We start from the raw sequence: 22,313 nt of genomic DNA, 5'->3' as shown, positions 1-22,313 counted from the left end.
TGAATGAGCGGCAACACACATATTTTGTTTGAGGATAGCTGGATCTATCTCCTTCTTTTACATCTTCTCTGGTTCCAATCAAGATGAAAACCTCATTACCAATTCAATTTAGCTACTTACAAAGAACAAAATGAAGCAACATGATGCAGTCATGTCTATAGTAGAATTCATCTCGACCTTTGCAGGACTTAAACCCCATTAAAAGCTATTAAACCAAGATAACACTCATTGAAACAGCTCAACTGATTAAATCGGATCTTCTCTGGTTGTGCACATGTGTCTGTTTTACATGTGCAATATCGCAATAAAGCTGGTATTATAGCTTCAGTTGGGTAACCGATTATAAAGGAAACGGAAGGAAACAATGGTATGTGGTCTTTTGTCCACGAAATGAGACAATGGCCTGCTTTTTGTTAACCAGCATTCTTGAAAATGAGCAACATAATGATTGTTGACTTAACACGGTTTGGAAATAATTTCTTCATATTTTTGGTGTTATCTGTCGTTTACATATCCTTCCTAAAACACAAAAGTGCGACCCTCTCCAAACACCTAAATTAGCTAAAAATTTAGGACATGTTACAAAACTATATTTTCTAGAATTTCATAGAATAGTTTAAATGTAGCTTGTACCGTTTTTTTTGTGGCATCCTTCAGAACTGAGCGGTCCGTTACCAATATAGCTCAATATTTTCGGTCAAATCTCCATTCAATTAACACGGGGAGTTGGCTAGCTATGAGCTAGCTATGCTTTGCCCTCACTCATATTCTACGAAAGTGCGACCCCTTCTGAACATCTAACCTAGCTGTAATCATGTTAGAGAAATATATTTGCTAGAAGTTTGGAGAATAGTTTAAATATTGGCCGGTAATTTTTCACACAGTGATGTTAACTAGGCAAATGCAATATACTTATAACATACACTATTTGTAAAGGTCGCGCGTCAATGGTGAGAGCACTGTGTATTGTGTATAGGAAAACGGACAGTAACTGCAGTATGAGGTGAACTGTGAAGATTCAAAATATCAAGTTTTAAAAGATAATCTAATGTATATCTGCAGACACTCATGGGCCTTCCTTTTGCTTTGAATACTTTAACATGACCATGATGACTGACAATCCAATACAGATGAGACCTGTTGAATTCCTGCCACACCTAGCCCCCACCCCGGGGCCCCCACCTCAGTGCCAGACAAGGCTATCCATCCATCCAGGTGACAAGAAGCCAGAGTTACCAGTTATGCAATTTAGTAGCCCAATTGGGTGATTTTTTGTAAAAGTGTCACTGCTGTCCTGCATGTTGTCTCTACATTGTGTGGATTTATGTAACCGCATAGCTGTCCATCAACCACTGCATGCGCCGAAGCCCAGCGTTGATTGACAGCAAAATTTAACGCCAGTATTTATGCCGTTGATGTTCAGCCAATCAGAAAAGACGTACTATGAGGTTGTCGCCAGACGGTTTGTTTAGTGACGAAGGAGCACAAATCGGCTGGGACCGAGACTATCCTGCATGCAGGAATTAGTATGCATGATTGTGTGTCTTTTTGCTAGTCCTGTAATGACAGACCCAGATGTTAACATTGGGTGACTTTTGACCAATTTGATTGGCGATTTGGACTGGAAATTGTTGGCAACCAGATGACAAGCCTGTGCTAATTCTGACTGAACAAAAAGTACCCTTCACTTTTGGGACATTATTCTTTCTTATTTAAACTTGAGACAATCTGTTTCCTGCTCCACTTCTCCCTACCTCCCCTGACAGACAAAGACATATGACATGTAGAAATGGGTAATTCAGGTGAGAGTTTCCTGATAGTGCAGGTGTGAAGGTTGATTTCCCAATCATGCAGCCTACTGCTTGAGGGGACAGGTACTGAGCTTGAACTTCAACAGTGGAGTGTGCATGCAGAGATGCATCATCAGTAGCTTGTCTGAGGGTGAATCTGCCTCTCAGCCCTTCAGCCATGAATGAGTTGACAGAACAGGATGCACATCCCTTCTGATCAGGATCTTATGCATGTGGATTTGTAGCCATTAAAACAAGATAGGATGGATGGCAGACAAATTCACACTCATTGGGACATTCATCTACAGGTCAGTGTGTTTCCTCTACATGGTTATGTCAACATTGGATGGCAATATAGAACCAGTTACTTCAAATTTGAGGATGCTCGGAACAAGTAGAACTGAGTTCAAAAATATCTCTATCCTAAATTTAAATGTCTATGCATGGCAGCTCATGATGTAGGGCCTACAGGGGCAAAATTTAGTGTTTTCGTTAAGCCAAAATATAACCAACTCATTAACTATATTGAAACAACAGTAAAAGTCATATCCATTTTACTTCTTGTGAGTCACATTGTGGCCAGTGTATGCAGCAATTTACAAACTTTCAGAAAGAAGGAACCTACTATATTATAGGCCTAGTGTACAAGTAGTGTGTATCGAGCACCTTTACTTTAATAATGGTTTTTATTCTGCGAAACACACTTAATATTGTGTGACAAGTTGCTGAAGTCCACTGTTTTACCATTGAAAAGTACAGGGAGACCACCCACTGTCAGTGGTGTAGCTAGGTGTCGTGGCACCTAGCTACACCACTGACAGTGGTGTAGCTAGGTGTCGTGGCACCGGGGGTAAGGATACAGATATCCCGGACAGATATGCATAATTGCCTCCTTGATGCCTCGTTCACCTGTGGTCTCTGGTCTTGATATGCATTGCCTTCTTGATGCCTCGTTCACCTGTGGTCTCTGGTCTTGATATGCATTGCCTCCTTGATGCCACATTCACCTGTGGTCTCTGGTCTTGATATGCATTGCCTCCTTGATGCCACATTCACCTGTGGTCTCTGGTCTTGATATGCATTGGCTCCTTGATGCCTCATTCACCTGTGGTCTCTGGTCTTGATATGCATTGCCTCCTTGATGCCACATTCACCTGTGGTCTCTGGTCTTGATATGCATTGCCTCCTTGATGCCACATTCACCTGTGGTCTCTGGTCTTGATATGCATTGGCTCCTTGATGCCTCATTCACCTGTGGACTCTGGTCTTGATATGCATTGCCTCCTTGGTGCCTCGTTCACCTGTGGTCTCTGGTCTTCATATGCATTGCCTCCTTGGTGCCTCGTTCACCTGTGGTCTCTGGTCTTGATATGCATTGGCTCCTTGATGCCTTGTTCACCTGTGGTCTCTGGTCTTGACATGCATTGCCTCCTTGGTGCCTCATTCACCTGTGGTCTCTGGTCTTGACATGCATTGCCTCCTTGATGCCTCATTCACCTGTGGTCTCTGGTCTTGATATGCATTGGCTCCTTGATGCCTCATTCACCTGTGGTCTCTGGTCTTCATATGCATTGGCTCCTTGGTGCCTCGTTCACCTGTGGTCTCTGGTCTTGATATGCATTGGCTCCTTGATGCCTCATTCACCTGTGGTCTCTGGTCTTCATATGCATTGGCTCCTTGGTGCCTCGTTCACCTGTGGTCTCTGGTAGCTTCTGGTCTAATTTTAATTCAATGCATTGAAATCGAATTGAATTGAAATGAATTTTGGGCCATTTTCATTTCAATGCATTGGAATTGAATTGGAATCGAAATGAGAGGGCTTGGGCATGAATTGAATTGGATTGGAATTGAAATCATCGTGAGCAATGAAGAATTGAATTGGATTGGAATTGAAATCATGTTGAGTGATGAAGAATGAAGTGGAATGAAATGCAATTCAGCTTTGATTTCAATTCAGCATTTCAATTCACAAGCAGATGTCTGTGATTCTAGATCATTCCACCTGTAAAAAGTGCCCTTCCCCCGTTCTGAATTCTACTCCATTTAAACAAACAAACTGCATGCGCGTATAAGCAAGGGGCGGCCAAAATAAAGGGGCGGCGGAAGAAGAAGGGGCGGCAAAAACAGGGGCGGCAAAAACGAAGGGGGCGGCAAAAAGAATTAGTAAATAAAAAAGGGCGGAAAAATTTGATAATGCCTAAAATTTTTTGAAAAAATGGTACGCTACATCAAAATGTGCTGCTTTTAGGGCGCTATCGCCTGTAAGGTTGGGGCGGCCACGGTACGCCACTGAACTGTTTCCCCTAAACATGATAAATTAAAAGAAACAGTGGTCACCATAAACTGGTATATACCCGGGGGGGCCTTCCATGACAGATATGCATCATGTGCCTCGGGATAGACACCCTTTTTCAAACCAGCTTGTACCCAATGACCCCCTTTTTTGTGTTATGGTCCTACCTTTTACCCAATGACCCCCTTTAAAAAAATTCATGTACTCAATGACCCCCTTTTTCTATTTCCTGCTATACCCAATGAACCCCCATTTAATTCCCAAATTTAGGTATTTGTGTTCTCCTCCAGAAATAATGAGATTTTTCACATTTCCAAGGTGGCCAATTTGTTTTTACGCAGTTTGGCACCGACTTATTTATGTGTAATGATACTCTTTTGGCAATCCTGTACTCCATGACTCCCATTTTACTTTTTGTTAAACCAATGACCATCCTTTTTTCAAAGTTTCATACCAAATGACCCCATTTTTATTCAGGTTGTGAACTGAATGACCCACTATTTTTGTAATTGTACATTTGACCTGAATGCCCCCTACTTTTAACATGGCCGAGGCACATCCCTGCCATTTCAGATAGGGAGCGCCTCCCCGGGGTATATACAAAACATAAACATAAAGTGTTACAAAACATATTGCAACTAAGTATTCTGGAAAGCTTTCATTTAAAAATGATAGCATAAATACACACATATTGAAGAAAATTAAAAGTATGATATCATTTCTCATACACAGGTATAGTTAAACTTTTTGATACTTTTTTTTTTGGAGCTCTTCTTAATCTTTCTTTAGAAGAATATCTACTGTCTCTTTTGTCATGTGGCAAAATTATAGGTTCTATGTTCATAAAGGCACTAATATCTTCTAATATGATGCAACTTGATTAGCATTTCCAATGATCGATAATGTGAGTATGAGATCACCCCACCCCCAACTTGCCAAAGATCTCAAACTTTTGGCATTAATCATAAAGCCCCTATTTTTCTCAAGCTCCTAATTTTTATGCTCAAAAGTCATTGTACATTTGAAAAAACTGTGAGAAAACCATTAAAGAAAATGCTTATATTTTTGACAGGTTTTTTCACACTTACAAGTACAAGGATTTTGGGTGTAAAATCTTAGGAGGAGCAGGAGATAAGTAGGGGCTATATCAAACCTTGATTTTTGACATCTTTGAGATCAGTGTGGGGATAGAGTCCCATTATCGATCGTACCACACACCTTAAGTAATAATAAAAGTAACCTTAAAATAATGTGCATGGGGCAGGGTGGTAGCCAGCTTTATTGGAAAGGGGGGACAAAATAAAATTTTTGGAAAACAAAAAAAAAAAATTGCAGTTGCATCATACAATACATATAGACTGTATGTCTTGAGCTTCCCGAAAATGGCCTTATTGGGATGATGTGCTGTGGCGTAGCCTTGAAAAAAATGGTATTTTACACTATTTTTGCCCATTATCCGCTAAAAAGGGCTTTATTGTTACAATTTTGTAGCAGAAGCTGCCGGGTAAAATTTTGTATTTTACACTATTTTGGCCCTGAATTTTGCTAGAAAAGGGCTCATTGCCCTTTTCTTTTCCTTTGCCCTCCTGATTTTCTCTCTCATTTTTTGTCAGAGGGCACTTTTTCTTTCATTTTTGCAGAGTGCCCCCCTGCCCCCGCTGGCTACGCTACTGGCATGGGGACAAGAAGTTAAGACAAATATAGGGAAGCCAGTCAACTTAGAACTAAGAAGTTTCAAAGTTTCATAAAATAGGAAGAGGTCAAGGATCACTAGTAGTACTACTAGTGTACTTGATTTTGACTTTGTGCTGCTGACTCTAGTGTTATAAAATTGGTAGTAAAATTTAAAACATGCACTGCAAAAACAGTGTCCAGATATTAAACACCAATCTAGATACCATCTTATCCTCGATTTGTAAACATGTCTAAATGCTAAACATGTTTAGTAATTTGATGCCTTGTATTTAGATATTAAACACTTGATGTTTTGAAGTTTGACATTTGTGTTTAGATTTTACATGTGTTTACATATCAACGACAAAAAAGAGTTCAATCTCTAGACATGGTTTTTGCAGTGTGCCTTTGGTCAATTAACACAAACTGCAACTGTATTGGAATTGGAATTGAATTGGAATTGAAATGAATGCTAAGAATTGAATTGAAATTGATTAGCTGTTGATTTCACTGCATTGGATTGCAATTGAAATGAAATGATTTTGAAATTGAAAAATTTAATTGGAATCAAATTGAATTAATTCTAAAGCAAGGTGGATTGAATTGGAATTGAATAGTAAGACTCCAGGTGTAGAAAGAATTGAATTTGAATCGATTGAAATCAATTTTCTGGAGTGAAATAACAATATGACCCTGCGTGGAAAATTAAGGTCATGTTGTTCTAGGATTCAACTGGTATAGCCCATTCCATAGCATGTAATATTAAAGTAGTAAAACTAATAATACTTGTGAGACTAGAATTGGATGTATTCCCAACTTGAGTTTAACATATAGAAAATAAATAATTTCAAGGGTTTAAACATTTGATATTTCTAGTCTACATGTATACATCTCAAAATATGACACCTGACAGCTATAAAGTTTTTTTATTTCCATCTTTTTCCAGTACAAGGAACAGAAGGAGGAAGAAGGAAGAGAGAACGTGATGATTCCTTGAATCTCCCTGAGCAGTGTGAAAACACTGAGAATCCACTAAGATGTCCTGTGAAACTCTATGAGTTTTATCTGTCCAAATGTTAAGTTATTGGCAACTACAGAGTGGGAGGGAGAGAGGTAGGAGGAAGAGTGTGATGATTCCTGTGATCTCCCTGAGCAGTGTGAAAACACTGAGAATCCACTAAGATGTCCTGTGAAACTCTGCGAATTTTATCTGTCCAAGTGGTTAAGTTATTTGCAGCTACAGAGGGGAGGGAGGGAGGTAGGAGGAATAGTGATGATTCCTTAGATCTCTCTGAGCAGTGTGAAAATAAATATAATTGAAGACCGAATTAAAAAGACTAGTTTGCGTATGACGTCCTGACCAAAAAATGCTGTGCTGCGCTTGTCAGCAACCAATCACGGTGCGTTTGCCCTGTCGTCGGATGCAAACTAGTCTTTTTAATTTAGTCTTCAATTATAGCAAGCCTCCATGGTGACATATCTCATTTTCTTGCAATGCACTATGGGTACATTTGATATTCTGCCGTGGGTTTACACCGGCCTGCTAATAGCCCAATTCAGCGTTGAAGTGGTTCCGTAATTCTCTTGGTTACCCGATCACGCTATTTTGGTATGCCTTTGAGTGCCATATACTTTGTGTGGTGATTGTTTCGATCGTGGTTCATTACTCAAATGTGTGGTCATTACATAACTTTGCTGGTGAATTGTCAAGATGTTTCCTCTGGTGGATGGATACTTAGGTAAAATAAACAGATTTGGATGTGTCATCATAGAACATGAGAACAGCTGGCAAAAATGTCTTGTGACCATCCAGGATTTGAACCTCGGACCTTTGGGTTACTGGGCTAAGGTTCTACTGATTCAGCTAAATGATTCAACTTAACAGATCTGGACTTGTCATCATACAGCATGAGGATAGCTATAATCTATTTCACTACTTCCGGTCAGCAGCATTATCAGCTATTATCCTGTACATATGCGCCACTTTGATCGTGCACATTAAAAGTATGTACACACACCAAGTAACGCTAGGCTAACACAGAACATGCTGAACCTCAAAGATAGTGCCGCTGATGACTTGAAGTAGTGAAATAGAGTATAGCAGAAATATTGTGTGACCTTCAGGATTTGAACCTTGGACCTGTGGGTTACTAGGCTAAGGTTCTACTGATTCAACTTATGGTTAACCGTGACAGAGACAATGGTTCATTTGTAAAGGTCAGCAAATCCTTGATATAGTAGTCACTCACACTGTTTAGTGATTTCAAATTTGTTTATGCTATTCGGCAAAAGAAAAAAGGTTTGTGTCAGTAACTTTTGCCCCAAACCATAAGTATTATGCATATTTGTTAGAAATATTGGATTGCATTTTGGCCTATTTTTTTCTGTATTGTGTTCTACTTTTTAAAGACAAAAATTGCCAAAAAGCTTAAAAATGTGCTCGGATGTGAATAGTAAACACTCTGCATTTGGGATACTGAGATAAACCTTATTTTGTTGGCCTTCTTAAATGGACTATTCCAGTTGAAATCCATACACCCCTACGAAAGACATGACCTTCATATTCCACACAGGGAATGTAAATTTTAAAGGGGTTACCTGAATGGGTGGCTCCATCTGAAATCTACACCCCCCTGTAGAAGATTAAGGTCATGTCTTCCTTAGGGTGCATGGGTTTCAACTGGAATACTGCCTGTTTATTAGCGTTTCTGTAAAAATTGTGAATATTGTTGTTGTTTTTATACTGGCTTATGTCTAAAACTTGTCCAATCATGTCCAAGAAGGGAGTTTGTATTATTACCATCCCCTGAAGCCTGAACATTGAGGCAAAGTTTAATGACCTCTATTCAACAGTGGTCCAGAACGAAGTCTCAGAGTGATTATGACAAGTATAAAGAAGCAAGAAAAGAATGTAAGAAAGTAGTTAAAACAGCTAAGAATGCATCTTGGCAGGAATATGGAGAAAACCTAGCAGAGAAATGTGAGAAATCACCCAGAGAATTCTACAAGGCTGTGAAAGCTGTCAGACAAAGGGATGAACCTTTTGACCCCACATCACTGATAAATGATGAAGCTGGAAATCCACTCACTGACCAAGAAGACATAAACAACAGATGGGAGGAATATTTTGATGGTCTCCTCAACTTCGGGGATAGTCAACGCTCCCAGGAACCCTTCAATCCAGGTTTTCCTGATGAAGAGGAACCCTCTATCTTGGAAGATGAAGTTCGAGCTGTTGTGAAAGAAAGTGCCAAAAATAAAGCAGCCGGTACTGACGATATAACAACAGAAGCCATCCAAGCATGTGGGGATGTTGGAATCAAGTGGCTTACTAGAGTCTTCAATGCAGCATGGGAGAGAGAGCAGCACCTGATGACTGGCAAAAGGCGATAGTGATTCCTATCTGGAAAAAGAAAGGAAGCAAGAGAGATTGTGAAAAATACAGGGGCATCTCCTTGCTGAGTCACGCCGGCAAGATGTTTGCAAAGATCATAGAGAGAAGAATTCGACCCCTTGTGGAGCTGCAACTAAGTGAAACACAATTTGGCTTCAGAAAAAACAGGGGATGTACAGATGCCATTTTTGCACTACGACAGTTATGTGAAAAGTGTATCGAGTTCAACCAGGAGCTGCACATGGTGTTCGTAGACCAAGAAAAGGCTTTTGATCGGGTGGATAGAGAACAGTTGTGGGCTGTAATGGAGGGCTATGGTATAAGAGGTCAACTGCTAGATAATGTCAGAGCTCTATATAAAGACAGCAAATGCATGGTGAGAACCAGAAGTGGGCAGTCAAAGTGGTTCCCAGTAACATCAGGGGTACGTCAAGGCTGTGTGCTGTCGCCACTGCTCTTCTTGATTTATATGGACAAGATCGCCAAGGAAGCAAATCCAACTAGTGGAGAAATAAATGAGCTTCTCTTTGCAGATGACCAGAGCCTCATCCACAAGGATTCAGCAGGACTTCAAGACCATACCAACAAACTAAATGCAGCATGTGAGAAATATGGCATGAAAGTCAGCATAGCCAAAACAGAGACTATGGTGGTTAGTCGATTACCCAAGGATACTGACATCACCATCAACAACAGCAAGCTTAAACAGACAAAGGAGTTTAAGTACTTGGGAAGTATCTTTTCTGAGGATGGAAGTATCACCAGAGAAATAGAGACACGATGTCAAAAGGCCAATAATATTATCTACCAACTAGGCCCGCTTCTCACACATCCTGCAATACCGATGGATACAAAAGCAAAACTCATCAATGCCATATTTTTCCCAACTCTCTGCTACCAGTGCCAAACGTGGACTCTCAACAAAAGAACAACCCAAAAGCTCATCACCTGTGAAATGAGATGCCTAAGAAGAGCAGCTAATAAGTCAAGGAGGGATAAAATCAGGAATGAGGATATCAGGAAGATGGTGGGCACCACACCAATCACAGAATATGTTGCAAAACAACAAGTTAGATGGTTCGGTCACCTTATGCGAATGGCCCCTAGCCAACCTGCATCAAGAACATATAACAGCAAAACAACAGGAACTAGGGCTAGAGGAAGACCAAGGAAGAGGTGGGCAGATGGAGTAAAGGAAGTACTCTCAAGTCATGGGATTACCATGAGTGAGGCTACCCGACTCGCCCAGGAAAGAAAGTTACATTTCCCCACGACGCTATGAAAGGCAAAAGTGGTGGATTAAAGTAAAAGTAAGTAAGTATTCAACATCATGGAGCAAGAGTTGACCCTGAGTTGAATGAGATTTTGTACTCACACAAATGTCATATGTTGTAATTCGCTGTCATAGTGCACGTTATAATATAGCCGTTGCTAGGTTAACTGGATCACGCTTTTTTTTACGAACCACTGATGAAATGATCACAACACAAAGCCTATGGCATATCAAAATTGGAACAGTGTGTGAGCCCAGGCTTGGAGCAGTAACCAATGGTTACTAATGTGCACTACGACAGCGAATTATTGAAGCAAATGGGATTATAAAAAGAAATGAGTCCTGACGAATTGTAATTTTTGAGTTTGCAGGTAGCCTGCAATCTTGGCGCTTCACTTAAGGATTCAGACACTGACAATACATTAGCCAATAAGCTGCTGACTCCCATCAACCAATGCCTACGTCCTGGGGGGGGGGGGCTGTATGAGAGGAGGCTAGTCCAAGATCCTAGTACTTGCTAATGTGTGTTCCCTGTTTATTCCATTTAAAATCCACACCTGTGGAAGATTTTGGAAATATCTATTACAGAGAGAGTATGCATTTCAAATGGAATTAACACATTAGGCTGCTCCATTTGAATATCCCCTTCCATTCTGATTTTCATTTTCCGTAGAAGGTGTATGAAATTCAAATTGAGCTGTCTAAAAGACTAATGTGATAATTCCATTTGAAATGCATAGGGCAGTGTGGATTTTAAATGGAATGGCTCATAAGTACACCCAAATGTCTCATAAGTACACCCAAGCTCATAAGTGAATTAAAGTAAAGTCAAGATAATGAAGTTAAAGGAATTTGTCTCTCTGAAAGTTGTAATCTTATACGTCTTAATTTGAAAATAGTACATTTTTGTAACATTCGTAGCTAGGTCCAAATAAAGGATTGATACTAAGCAACACAACAAAATTGTTCCAAGTCTTTATTGTGTTTTCATTTGGAAAAAATACCTGTATTAGGTTTTTGTAATTGATGTAAATAACAGTGTGTTAGGATATGGACTTGATAAGTAGTGTGTACAGGCTTAAATGGACACTACCAGCCGGATGGACCTCTTGACAAGGAGTATATATGTGACCCATCACATCGAAACACGGCAGTTGTCGTCAAAAATGAACTTACAGGTTTCTTTACCAGACTAAAGGACTACTTTTAAGCTTTAAAATGACACCTCATCCATTGATGTCGCATGTAGAATGTTGATTGTATGGGACAAATATAATTCAAATTCCTTATTATTTCCCTTATTTTTTGTGGCACATTTTCTTTATTAACTTTAAATGTAGGTTTCCGACAACTGCCGCGTTTCGATGTGATGGGTCACATATACCTTTTATTGTATTGTTTAGGTAAAACACTACTGTCTGTTCAATTAGCTTAGATTCTTGAATTTTTAAGATATTTGAAAAAATAAAAACTTGTGGCCAAAGTCACGAAAGAAAAGTGTTAGCACAGCCTTAGACCTAACGTGATTTATACTTTTCAAATTCCAAAGTTCAATTAAAAACCCCATTTCTTTTTAATTTTGCCTCATTTTAGGCAGTTACTTGGGTCCACCGAAAGGGTTCGCGACCTTTTCGCCAGCCCATTCGGGGCTGGTACCTGTTTCAGGTTTGGGGTCAGTTTACTCAAGAGATTATATTTTAGTGGTATTGGAATGATTTTTTTTTTTTTTACTTTTTGTGGTTAAATTTTTTTTTTTAATATTTTAATTCGATTTGTTACGAAAAGTAATTATGTTTTGCCGTTTCAACGAACTAAAACGCAGTGAGTATTACCAAAGTTATGTTTGAACTAATTAATTATGACTTTAAAAGTTTAAAGGCCTAAATGTAACAATAATAGTTAATATATATAGCATCATATGGTCAGCAGAAGAAAATCTGACATCACCTATGATGTCATATCAGTGTCCTTGACCGGGGTCCTTACTCCTTGACCACTGAACAGCGTGATATCATGTTGATAACAGATCTATAGAATCAAAATCTTCATCATATCCTCGGATCATATCACAGATTCTCAACAATCTGTGATATGGACCATATTGATGTGAAAGTAGTTATCTATCATATCCTGTGTCGTTTTATGGATAAAAATGACTCAAAATGTTATTGATGAAATGGTTGCTATCATAAACATCAGTTTTGTCTTTTCAACGGGAAAAATCCGATGCAAAATAAAGTTTTTAGGGCCTAGCTATAATATGGGCATAATTTATGCATATAGTATTGAACAATGTACCCCATTTGACATGCACTTATAGATAAATAAATTGTCTTACTTTATTAATTTAATAACTTCTTTATTATAAATAAAATGACACATAACTATTTGATTCATAAAATTACATTCAACAAAATGATTGAAGAGAAAACACACAAGGCACTAGGCAGACTGTTATAGAATGGAGTATGTAAGATGCCATGTCCATAGCTTCGCAGGAGTTTCCGACTAGCAATCAACATGATCAGCACATTCAGAAAAACACAGTTTAAGAGTGAAGATTGTAGTGAGTAACCAGTCCTTTATAAATGTGCTGGCCACTATCTATTATAATATAGTAGGCTTAAACTATACATTGCGAATTAATTAAGTTATTTTAAAATAAAATGTACATGTAAGTTAACTCAAACCGGCAGTGTATATATCGAAAGCAGTGAAATCGGACATTCCTAAGCGAAGATATTGAGTTCGTAAGTTCTGGTATTACAAAATTGGAAATTGAGATATCGTGGGTAAAAAGCTGAAAAGACAAAAAAACCCAACGACAACAACAACAACAACAAAACAAACAGACCAGAACAATTTGGAGTACATGTAATGAATTAAAAGAGTTGACATGAGATTAGGAATTAATGTTTTCTGCTGTTTCAGTGTGCATGTTCTCATCGTTGATGGTTTGGTGGACTGTCATGTAGATGTAAGCGTGATCCTAAAAATGCCTTTCACATTGACCAAAACTAATTACAAGACCTCTTCTACATTGAGGCTGGCTTTCCTTTTAAAGGGAATTTTATTACAAATCGAGTGGGACGGTCCATTCTCAACTTAGGGCATAGACCCTATCCAATTTAGCAAAACAATCTGTCCACCAATCTGTCCTGCCATTTCAATTGTTATACCGTTCCGGTTATTGGATAGGTTCTATAGATGATGATGGTCCACCGGTTTTTGTTACACGAAATTATATGGCGCGATTACGTTTTATGCATAACATTATTCTGAGCATTCAGTTATTTTTGCCTAAACAATGACATTAAAATTATAGATTTCGTTCTTATTTCAACTGGTTTACAATGTAAATTGAGTTTTGTTTAATACCACCATTCCTTCTCAAGAATATCAGCATTCGCTTGACATTTTCAGATATAGTGAATTTAAAAGAATTGTTTTCTGTAACCTGATTGTTTAAATAATATTTTCTTGTACAAACAAGTTTTGCTTCACATTTTTTTTCAATTTGTATTCAACAAACAAAACGAAATAACAAATCGAAAATAAATGTGTAGTTTTATAATAGGCTTACACCTTCTCAGACCCATTCGCACAATAAATAAATAAATAAATAAATAAATAAATAAATAAATAAATAAATAAATAAATAAATAAATAAATAAATAAATAAATATTCACGTCTGACGATCGCCTTTAGGTTAACATGGTAACGACTTCTATTCTAGAAGGTCTAAACTTTGAATTTTTATACGCTCTCCCTTCTTGGGATTGAGCAATTCAAAAGGTAGTCTATGAATATATGTTGATAAATAAATAAATAAATAAATACGCAAGGAATGTATTTATATAAGCTGGGCCTATTTTAGAAAACCTTAGTTCATATATAATAACGTATAATGTTTCAGCAGTAGGGTTTCAAGACAAATTAGGCATACTGACAAATATTTTGCTGGACAATACCTCCTGATGCGGATGGTCGAATAAAAAATAAAATAAATCTCTGCGCATTGTGACATTCGTCCCCATTGCTCTAAATGGATTGATTCAAAAAAGTTTATGGTACCCGACGTTCTACGGCTTTTTATAAAAATATCGCGGGAAAAGACCAAAATTGAAAAGAAATGGGGTTTTAAATTGAACTTTAGAATTTGAAAAGTATAAATCGCGTTAGGTCTAAGGCTGTGCTAACACTTTTCTTTCATGACTTTGACCAAATTTTTTTATTTTTTCAAATATCTTAAAAATTCAAGAATCTAAGCTAATTGAACAGACAGTAACATGTTAAAGTGTTTAAAAGTACTATTGGAAATGAACAGGTGGTTCACAAAGATTTTTGCTGTTGATTAATGTTTTATTTCAAGAGAGTATAATTATTAACAGTACAATACAAAAGACTTGGTGATATCACATGTATTTTTGAAAGACATCTTATATCAATTATAAATGTTTCATCTCAAAATGCAAAACATTTCATAGATATCATAAATTGCTTTGTCTTAAAGACCAATCGATAATAATAACAGTTTATTTATATTATTTATTTCCCAAAATGTTTTCAGGCTTTATTTGCACTAAATTTGGCTTTAGTTTCGGCTCCAAAGTCACATTTTTTGCTATCAGTTCTTGACAGCCTCGCTTATGAAAACCTGTGCAGCACATCTGTGTTACATATCACAAAATTCATGTCACCTTTCCATGTATACAACATCAAATTCCTAGGAACAAAATTAAGATTTAACAAAAGGAGCTAATGCATGTACTTGCCAATAAGAAACTTGATTGAAAAGAACCTTTTATTGGTAAATTATGCTTTACAAATCCACTTGATTACTCACGTTTTTAGACGTTTCATCTTCCTACGGAAGACTTCATCAGTAATGTGATGAACCAGCAACACTCCTACTCTCATCTCCAGAGGGTGTAGTTCTTTGTAATAGCTGGTCATATACATGATTGAGTGAGTATGTCCCTTCATGTGTTGATAACGTTGGCCCCCGTTTTCTGATCCACATTGCTTCTCTAATCCATCTGGTTTGCTTACATGAGTCTTTTTGTCGATTACTTTGGCTCCATCCCAATCAATGACATGGTTTTGTTGCGAAACATGGTCTGTGATGGCGGACTTGTTAATTTCATCGACCGACTCCTTTCGAACAGCGCGTGTGAATTTCCTCTCTGTTATCTTTTCCGATTCTTTTAAATGTTCTTTCAGTCTTACCCGAAAGGTCTGCCGGTTTCCCCAATGTACGACTTCTTGCAACTTTTGCATGGTATTTCGTAAACACAATCGCAAGTTTTGGTGGCTTCTATTTTGTCTTTGGGGTGTACAAGGTTTTGTTTCAGCATATTGTGTGGTCTCATCGCTGTCTGGATGTTATGCTTTTTAAACACACGTTGCAGTCTTTCCGATACACCTTGGACATATGGTATCACTACCATGCCCTTACTTCTTTCTGTGTTCTTGTCCTTTACTTTCTTCTTCGCTTTGGTTTTACATGTATCTCTGATCTGATGTTTTACTTTTTCAATCGTCCAGTTAGGATATCCACATTGATTTAGCGCATGTTTGATGTGTTCCTCCTCCTGTTGTTTATCCTCCTCTTCCGTTACAATCGCGTCTTTCCGATCAAGCAATGTTCTGACTACACCCAATTTTTGGTGTAAGGGATGTTCTTGAAGCAAAGTTTAAATACTGGTCGGTGTGCGTTTTCTTTCTGTACACTGTTGTCTTTACCGAACCGTCTTCTTTCCGATTGATCAGCGTATCGAGGAAAGGTATTTTTCCTTCTGCTTCTTCCTCGTATGCGTGAACTTAATGTTGTTGGTTGGATCCGCTTTGTTGAGGTGATCTGTCAGTTCTTGCGTAGTGCCCTTTGGTATAATCTCGAGGATATCGTCGACATATCTTTTCCATAATTTCGGACGACAAGCGATGGGTGCATAATTGGCTATGGCTTTTTGTTCCAGCCATTCCATGAAGATAATCGCGCTCACCGGGCTTCCCATGGCCGCTCCAAACTTCTGCATGTAAATTTCTCCCCTGAAGGAAAAATATGTCGTCGTCAAGACAAATTCAAGTAATTCAATAATGTCCTCGGTGTTAAGTAATGTTCTTTGTTTCAGCGTGGTGTCCTTGTCCAGATAATCTCTCACTATCTCCAGCGTTTTATTGATAGGTGTATTCGTGAACAGTGACACGACATCATGTGAATTAAAAATGTCCTCGTCGTCAATTCTGACGGTAGCTAGTTCTTCCGCTAATTCCCGCGAGTTGGTGACATGATGGGCTGTTTTTCCTACCATGGGGGACAGAATCTCCGCTAACGCTTTAGATGTCTGATACGCGATGGATCCAGTGTAATCCACAATTGGTCTGACCGGGTATCCCTCTTTGTGAATCTTTGTGGTGCAGTATATGCGTGGTGTATTTTCAGCAGTGGGGTAGAAAACGGGGGGCCAACGTTATCAACCGCGATGAAGGGACATACTCAATCATGTATATGACCAGCTATTACAAAGAACTACACCCTCTGGAGATGAGAGTAGGAGTGTTGCTGGTTCATCACATTACTGATGAAGTCTTCCGTAGGGAAGATGAAACGATCTAAAAACGTGAGTAATCAAGTGGATTTGTAAAGCATAATTTACCAATAATTGATATCTAACAATCCTGATGAACTTATTCAAAGTGAAAAGAACCTTTATTGCAATTTTACACAGTATGAGATTCTGAAAGTTGGAATACACTTTCGTTTTCCATTTACCTCGAGCTAATGAGTGGTTGGAACCATAAACTGTGAAACCAACATTCTACATATATTGTTTTATTGATCCAACCTAATGAAAAAGAATTGCAATTATTAAGTAAGGTATATTCAATATTATATATAGAATACTTAAATTATACATATCTTTGCAATTTGCAGACTTATTATAACCTTACTACCATGGTTTAATACATTTTCAACAACTCTTCCTATACCTTTGTACAGGAGCCAACCGTTGTTAAACCGTGATGAACCCACACTTTTACTTTAGCGTGATACTTGAACGCGAAAGCGAGACTACGCGATCACGCGAGAGCGCCAGTAAAATTCGTCATGCCTGGAACCTTTGTGCGTATGCCAGCTTACAAGTTGAATTCAGTATTTTTCAGGTAGCGGCTAAACATTGGCGTTTTATTCTGTAGTTTTATTGCTGATATCAAAAGAGAAATCATCGAAGTTTTTGTAAGGCTGAGTGGCAATGATTAACTGACATTCCTCGTCAAATAATCGTGAATTATACGATATTTAGCTTCTTTTCGTTGTTGAAAGGATTCAATCATGTTTCACCGTTGTTCATCGTTGTCCGGCGCGTCTGCGTGGTTTACTTCGCTCGGGCAGCTAAAGCTGCCCTAGCGAAGTAAACCACGCAGACGACGCGCCGCATCATTGTTAAACGGTGATGAACAACGGTGAAACATGATTGAATCCCTAGTGATAGTTATATACATGCATCTTAAAACAATTTAAAAACATCAATGATAGCTATAATACCACTGAGAATCTATACTCCCCACCTAATAAATCCAAAAGGGGTCAGACCCCACCCTTTTTATTTTTGTGGCACCCTTTTAACCAAGGCACCCTTTTTATGTACAAAGTCAGGACCCCCACCACTTAATACTTTATCTGCCATTTGTACAAACTGAAGTCCCTCATGCCGCTGTTTATAATTCCCTGTTACTTGTTAACATTGTGGGGGTATACGAAGCAAAGAGAGAACCATGTGTGGCGCTTGCAACTATGGCTATTTATAATAACTGCCTAGTGGATGTAAACATGCATCAAATGGAATTCTATCTTGCGATTATGGCTTGCAGGTTTGGCAATTGTTCTTGAAAACTAGGATTGAAACAACCCCACCCTTTTTATTTTACTCCCACCCTTTGTATCAATCCACCTTGTTATCAACAAAGTTTAAACCCCACCCTTTTAATGATTTGCCAAATTTCAAAGTGGCACCCTTTAAAAAGGGTGCCCTGCCAACAGTGAAAGTATTAGGCATGTTCAAGAAGTGTCAAGTTTGTTCAAGTTCAAGTATCGTGCCTTGTCAAATGGAATCAATCTCAATCAAGCCCACATTACTCTCATAAGTAGGCCTATACCATCATTCGGATTTTTTAGGCAGGGAGTATATTATCTTATAGTGGCAGTTAAAAAAACACCAAGTTAGAAGTGGGCTACCGTACCTCAAAAACACATACAATTATGAGTATTGGTTCCTGGCTAGGTACCTCATGCTTGAATTATTTCCACTCCAAAATAAGAAGATAATCATATTCTCATCACCATGATCACATGATAATCCGTAAACATGATATATTATCATTCAGTACAATATAAGATGATAATAAAAAAGGATGACAAAGACCTCGCAGCCAGTATCAATCAGGGTTACACCTGCAGGCTGTCTGTATACCTGGCCTGCCATATGGGCAGGCATCATGGGAGTATCTGACATTCAATGATCACCAATAAAAGAGTATAACTACGATACACATTTTGCAGATATCATGTTATTGCCGTTTGTGGAAGACATGATGTGCTCTAAAGTACATGCTCTATAATGGAATATCTAGAGTTTGTCTCAAAAATAAATTATAGGGTGGAAGACAACCCCCTGTTTCTAATTTCCTATAATTTTGTTTTACACATTGATGTGGTACAAACTTGAAATCTGAAATGAGAGTGTGGAAACTAATTCCATATCACTTGAATGTAATAAAATGGGCTATTATTCCAGCTGAAATCCATATAGTATACCCTATGCCTATGGAAGACATAAATATTCAGGCCTCACAGAGGGAGTGTGAATTTCAATTGAGATTACCTGAATGGGTGACTCTATTCAAAATCTACACTCCCTGCGTGGGAGATGAAGGTCACATCTTCCACAGAGGGTGTATGGATTTCAAATAGAATAGCCCAATGCATGACAGCAGTTATTTGACAGAAGTCTTATTTGAGACACATCTATGACAAAAATTATATGAATATTAAAATGTGGATTTTGGTCCACGCTGTAGAACACTTTCAAATTACATTATAATTTCTTAAAAGAAAATTAAAGTTTACTTGGTGAATGTCAAATCATTTGATTTTCTACAAAGTCATATAAACATTTTATAAATGTACTATGTTCATGAATAAAAACACTGCTGAATGCTGATATCCACGAATAACAAGATAAACATAACACATTCACTGCCTTTAAAAGGCAGGGGTTTCCTTGTGAGATTGCAACACTGATGTGTTCCTTTTTTGACCATAACACTGCCAAGTGTGTTTCCTATAGTCGCATTGGCACTAGAGGGGAGGCACACAGTCTGTGGAAATTAGACAAGTGTTAGGGTGAAGACAGTTGTTTTCTTTTAGGTTGGATATGAGCTATGTTTGTATTCATGAACTCCCAAGGTCAAGTAAAATAAAAGGTTTGTCTCTAAACCTTGCCCCATAAGTATGTGAAAGCCATACTAGAACATAGCCCTACACGCTGGGTCTTTTTAAGGCTTTTTTATTAACTTATCAAACAAGGAAAAAGTGGGCTAAAACATGAAACACACATACACATTCCTGCCTATCATAGCAAGAATCAACTGCGCCTAACCAGGGACGTTGACACATTTTACACAAATTATACACAATTTTTTTGGATTTTAACATATCAACTGGGGACTAATTTTTATTTAGTCATCTCTCAAATGAATTTTTGGCTGCTTGCAGTCAATTGCACATCACAACTAAACATGGATGGCCCCTGGTAATGGTTGGAATGTTAAGTTTTATATTCATGTCTGTGTTTGCCAGAAAACATGTACACACCCCTCACCCCACCCCACACACACAAAATCCTGCATAGCACATGGCATATTTTACTAGAAAAATGCATAGCACATAGTTTTTTACCAAATGTTTAAGAGACGAACCTTTTTCTTTTTTTTGCCTATATAAGGAAATATTTGATCATAACTGTCAAGCATTTAAAAAGAAAATATAAAATAAACATTTCAAATCATTATCATTTTGATTTCAAAGAAGAAAACTATTTACAAACAGATACATACTTCCAGTACAGTTGTCTTAAGACCCTGGGGGGGGGGGTACACAAGTTTGGTTTTGGTAGGGGTGTGCCACCGAGAATTTGAAAGTGGACCCATCAATATACCAATTTTTCATGAAATTTGGACCCATCGATATACCAAAAGTCAAAATTTTGAAAAAAAGGACCCATCCATATACCAAAATTGGCTTAGAAAAAGGGGTCATTGATATACCAAAAGGAAGAAAATGCTACCCACGTTTGCGGCACATCCCTGTATGGTCATTTGTACTGAGTACCCCCCCCCCTACTATATAATTATTACAAATTCAGGACCATGTATTTTCCATGGACCCAAGCATGTGTCCCTTTCAGATCAACCTAGGCAAACAACCAAACAAAATATATCGCATTGATTTGGAAACCACCCCAGTGTTCCTAGAGTCTTCTGCTTCCTAGATGCTCAGGTTACCAGGGTAACACATCCCAGTCTGAATTCAACAGTTGAAAGACACAAGTGTCAATGTGTTCAGGGAGAGAGGTATTTGGAGACTTGCTTTGGAGTTTTGGGTGTGTAGATGGTCAACTTGAAGACGTAATCTTTTTATGGGCTCACTCTACAATTCCCGTCATATTTGGGGTTTGTATAGGTTAAATAGTCAAGACGCAATCCATTTATGGCCTCTCACTATACCATCATATTTGGAGTTTCATTTATGTAAGATGGTCAAGACGTAATCCTTTTAATGGGCTCACTCTACAAGACCCACTATATTTGGGGTTGAGTCGTGTATGTAAGATGGTCAAGATGCAATCCTTTTAATGGGCTTGCACTACAAGACCCACTATATTTGGGGTTGAGTCGTGTATGTAAGATGGTCAAGACATAATCCTTTTAATGGGCTTGCACTACAAGACCCACTATATTTGGGGTTGAGTCGTGTATGTAAGATGGTCAAGATGCAATCCTTTTATTGGGCTTGCACTTCAAGACCCACTATATTTGGGGTTGAGTCGTGTATGTAAGATGGTCAAGATGCAATCCTTTTAATGGGCTTGCACTACAAGACCCACTATATTTGGGGTTGAGTCGTGTATGTAAGATGGTCAAGATGCAATCCTTTTATTGGGCTTGCACTTCAAGACCCACTATATTTGGGGTTGAGTCGTGTATGTAAGATGGTCAAGATGCAATCCTTTTAATGGGCTTGCACTACAAGACCCACTATATTTGGGGTTGAGTCGTGTATGTAAGATGGTCAAGATGCAATCCTTTTATTGGGCTTGCACTTCAAGACCCACTATATTTGGGGTTGAGTCGTGTATGTAAGATGGTCAAGATGCAATCCTTTTAATGGGCTTGCACTACAAGACCCACTATATTTGGGGTTGAGTCGTGATGTAAGATGGTCAAGACATATTCCTTTTAATGGGCTTGCACTTCAAGATCAATTTTCCAATTTAAAATATATACTTTCACCACCAAAAGAATCCTTCACGTTCAGCTTTAGAAGTTACAGTTATGTGCCTGTCAATAGGCCCCCATTTTTGAAGTTGAATATACCTGATGACCCCCCTTCTTAAAAGTCATACCCGATGGACCCCTTTTTTATGTTCGGCTACCCTATGACCCCCTTTTTCTAGCATTTTATCACTAAAATGCGGAAAATTTCCAATTCTCTTATTTCAGCCAATTTTATTGTAAATTGGGCAAATTTGTAACAAAAAAATAGATTTTTTTCTCCATTAAGTTTCCACCCAATTACCCCTTTAATAATCAATATCCTCAATGCA

The 22,313-nt window shown here is 38.3% G+C and overlaps 1 protein-coding gene across 1 annotated transcript; it reads left to right on the top strand.

Moving 5' to 3' along the window:
• Positions 1-8,592: 8,592 nt before the first annotated feature.
• On the top strand, positions 8,593-9,150 carry LOC140140605 (uncharacterized). The gene has a single exon (XM_072162362.1). The coding sequence runs from the start codon at positions 8,593-8,595 to the stop codon at positions 9,148-9,150; it is 558 nt and encodes a 185-aa protein (XP_072018463.1).
• The last annotated feature ends 13,163 nt before the right edge of the window (positions 9,151-22,313 follow it).

Source organism: Amphiura filiformis, chromosome 19, assembly GCF_039555335.1.
Source record: "Amphiura filiformis chromosome 19, Afil_fr2py, whole genome shotgun sequence".
Classification (NCBI taxonomy): Eukaryota; Metazoa; Echinodermata; class Ophiuroidea; order Amphilepidida; family Amphiuridae; genus Amphiura; species Amphiura filiformis.
Note: the sequence above shows the minus strand (reverse complement) of the source record. Positions and strands in the feature narration are given on the sequence as shown.

Bases quoted from the DNA above. Each gene is read 5' to 3' on its own strand.
- LOC140140605 (XM_072162362.1), top strand. From the start codon at position 8,593: ATGACCTCTATTCAACAGTGGTCCAGAACGAAGTCTCAGAGTGATTAT.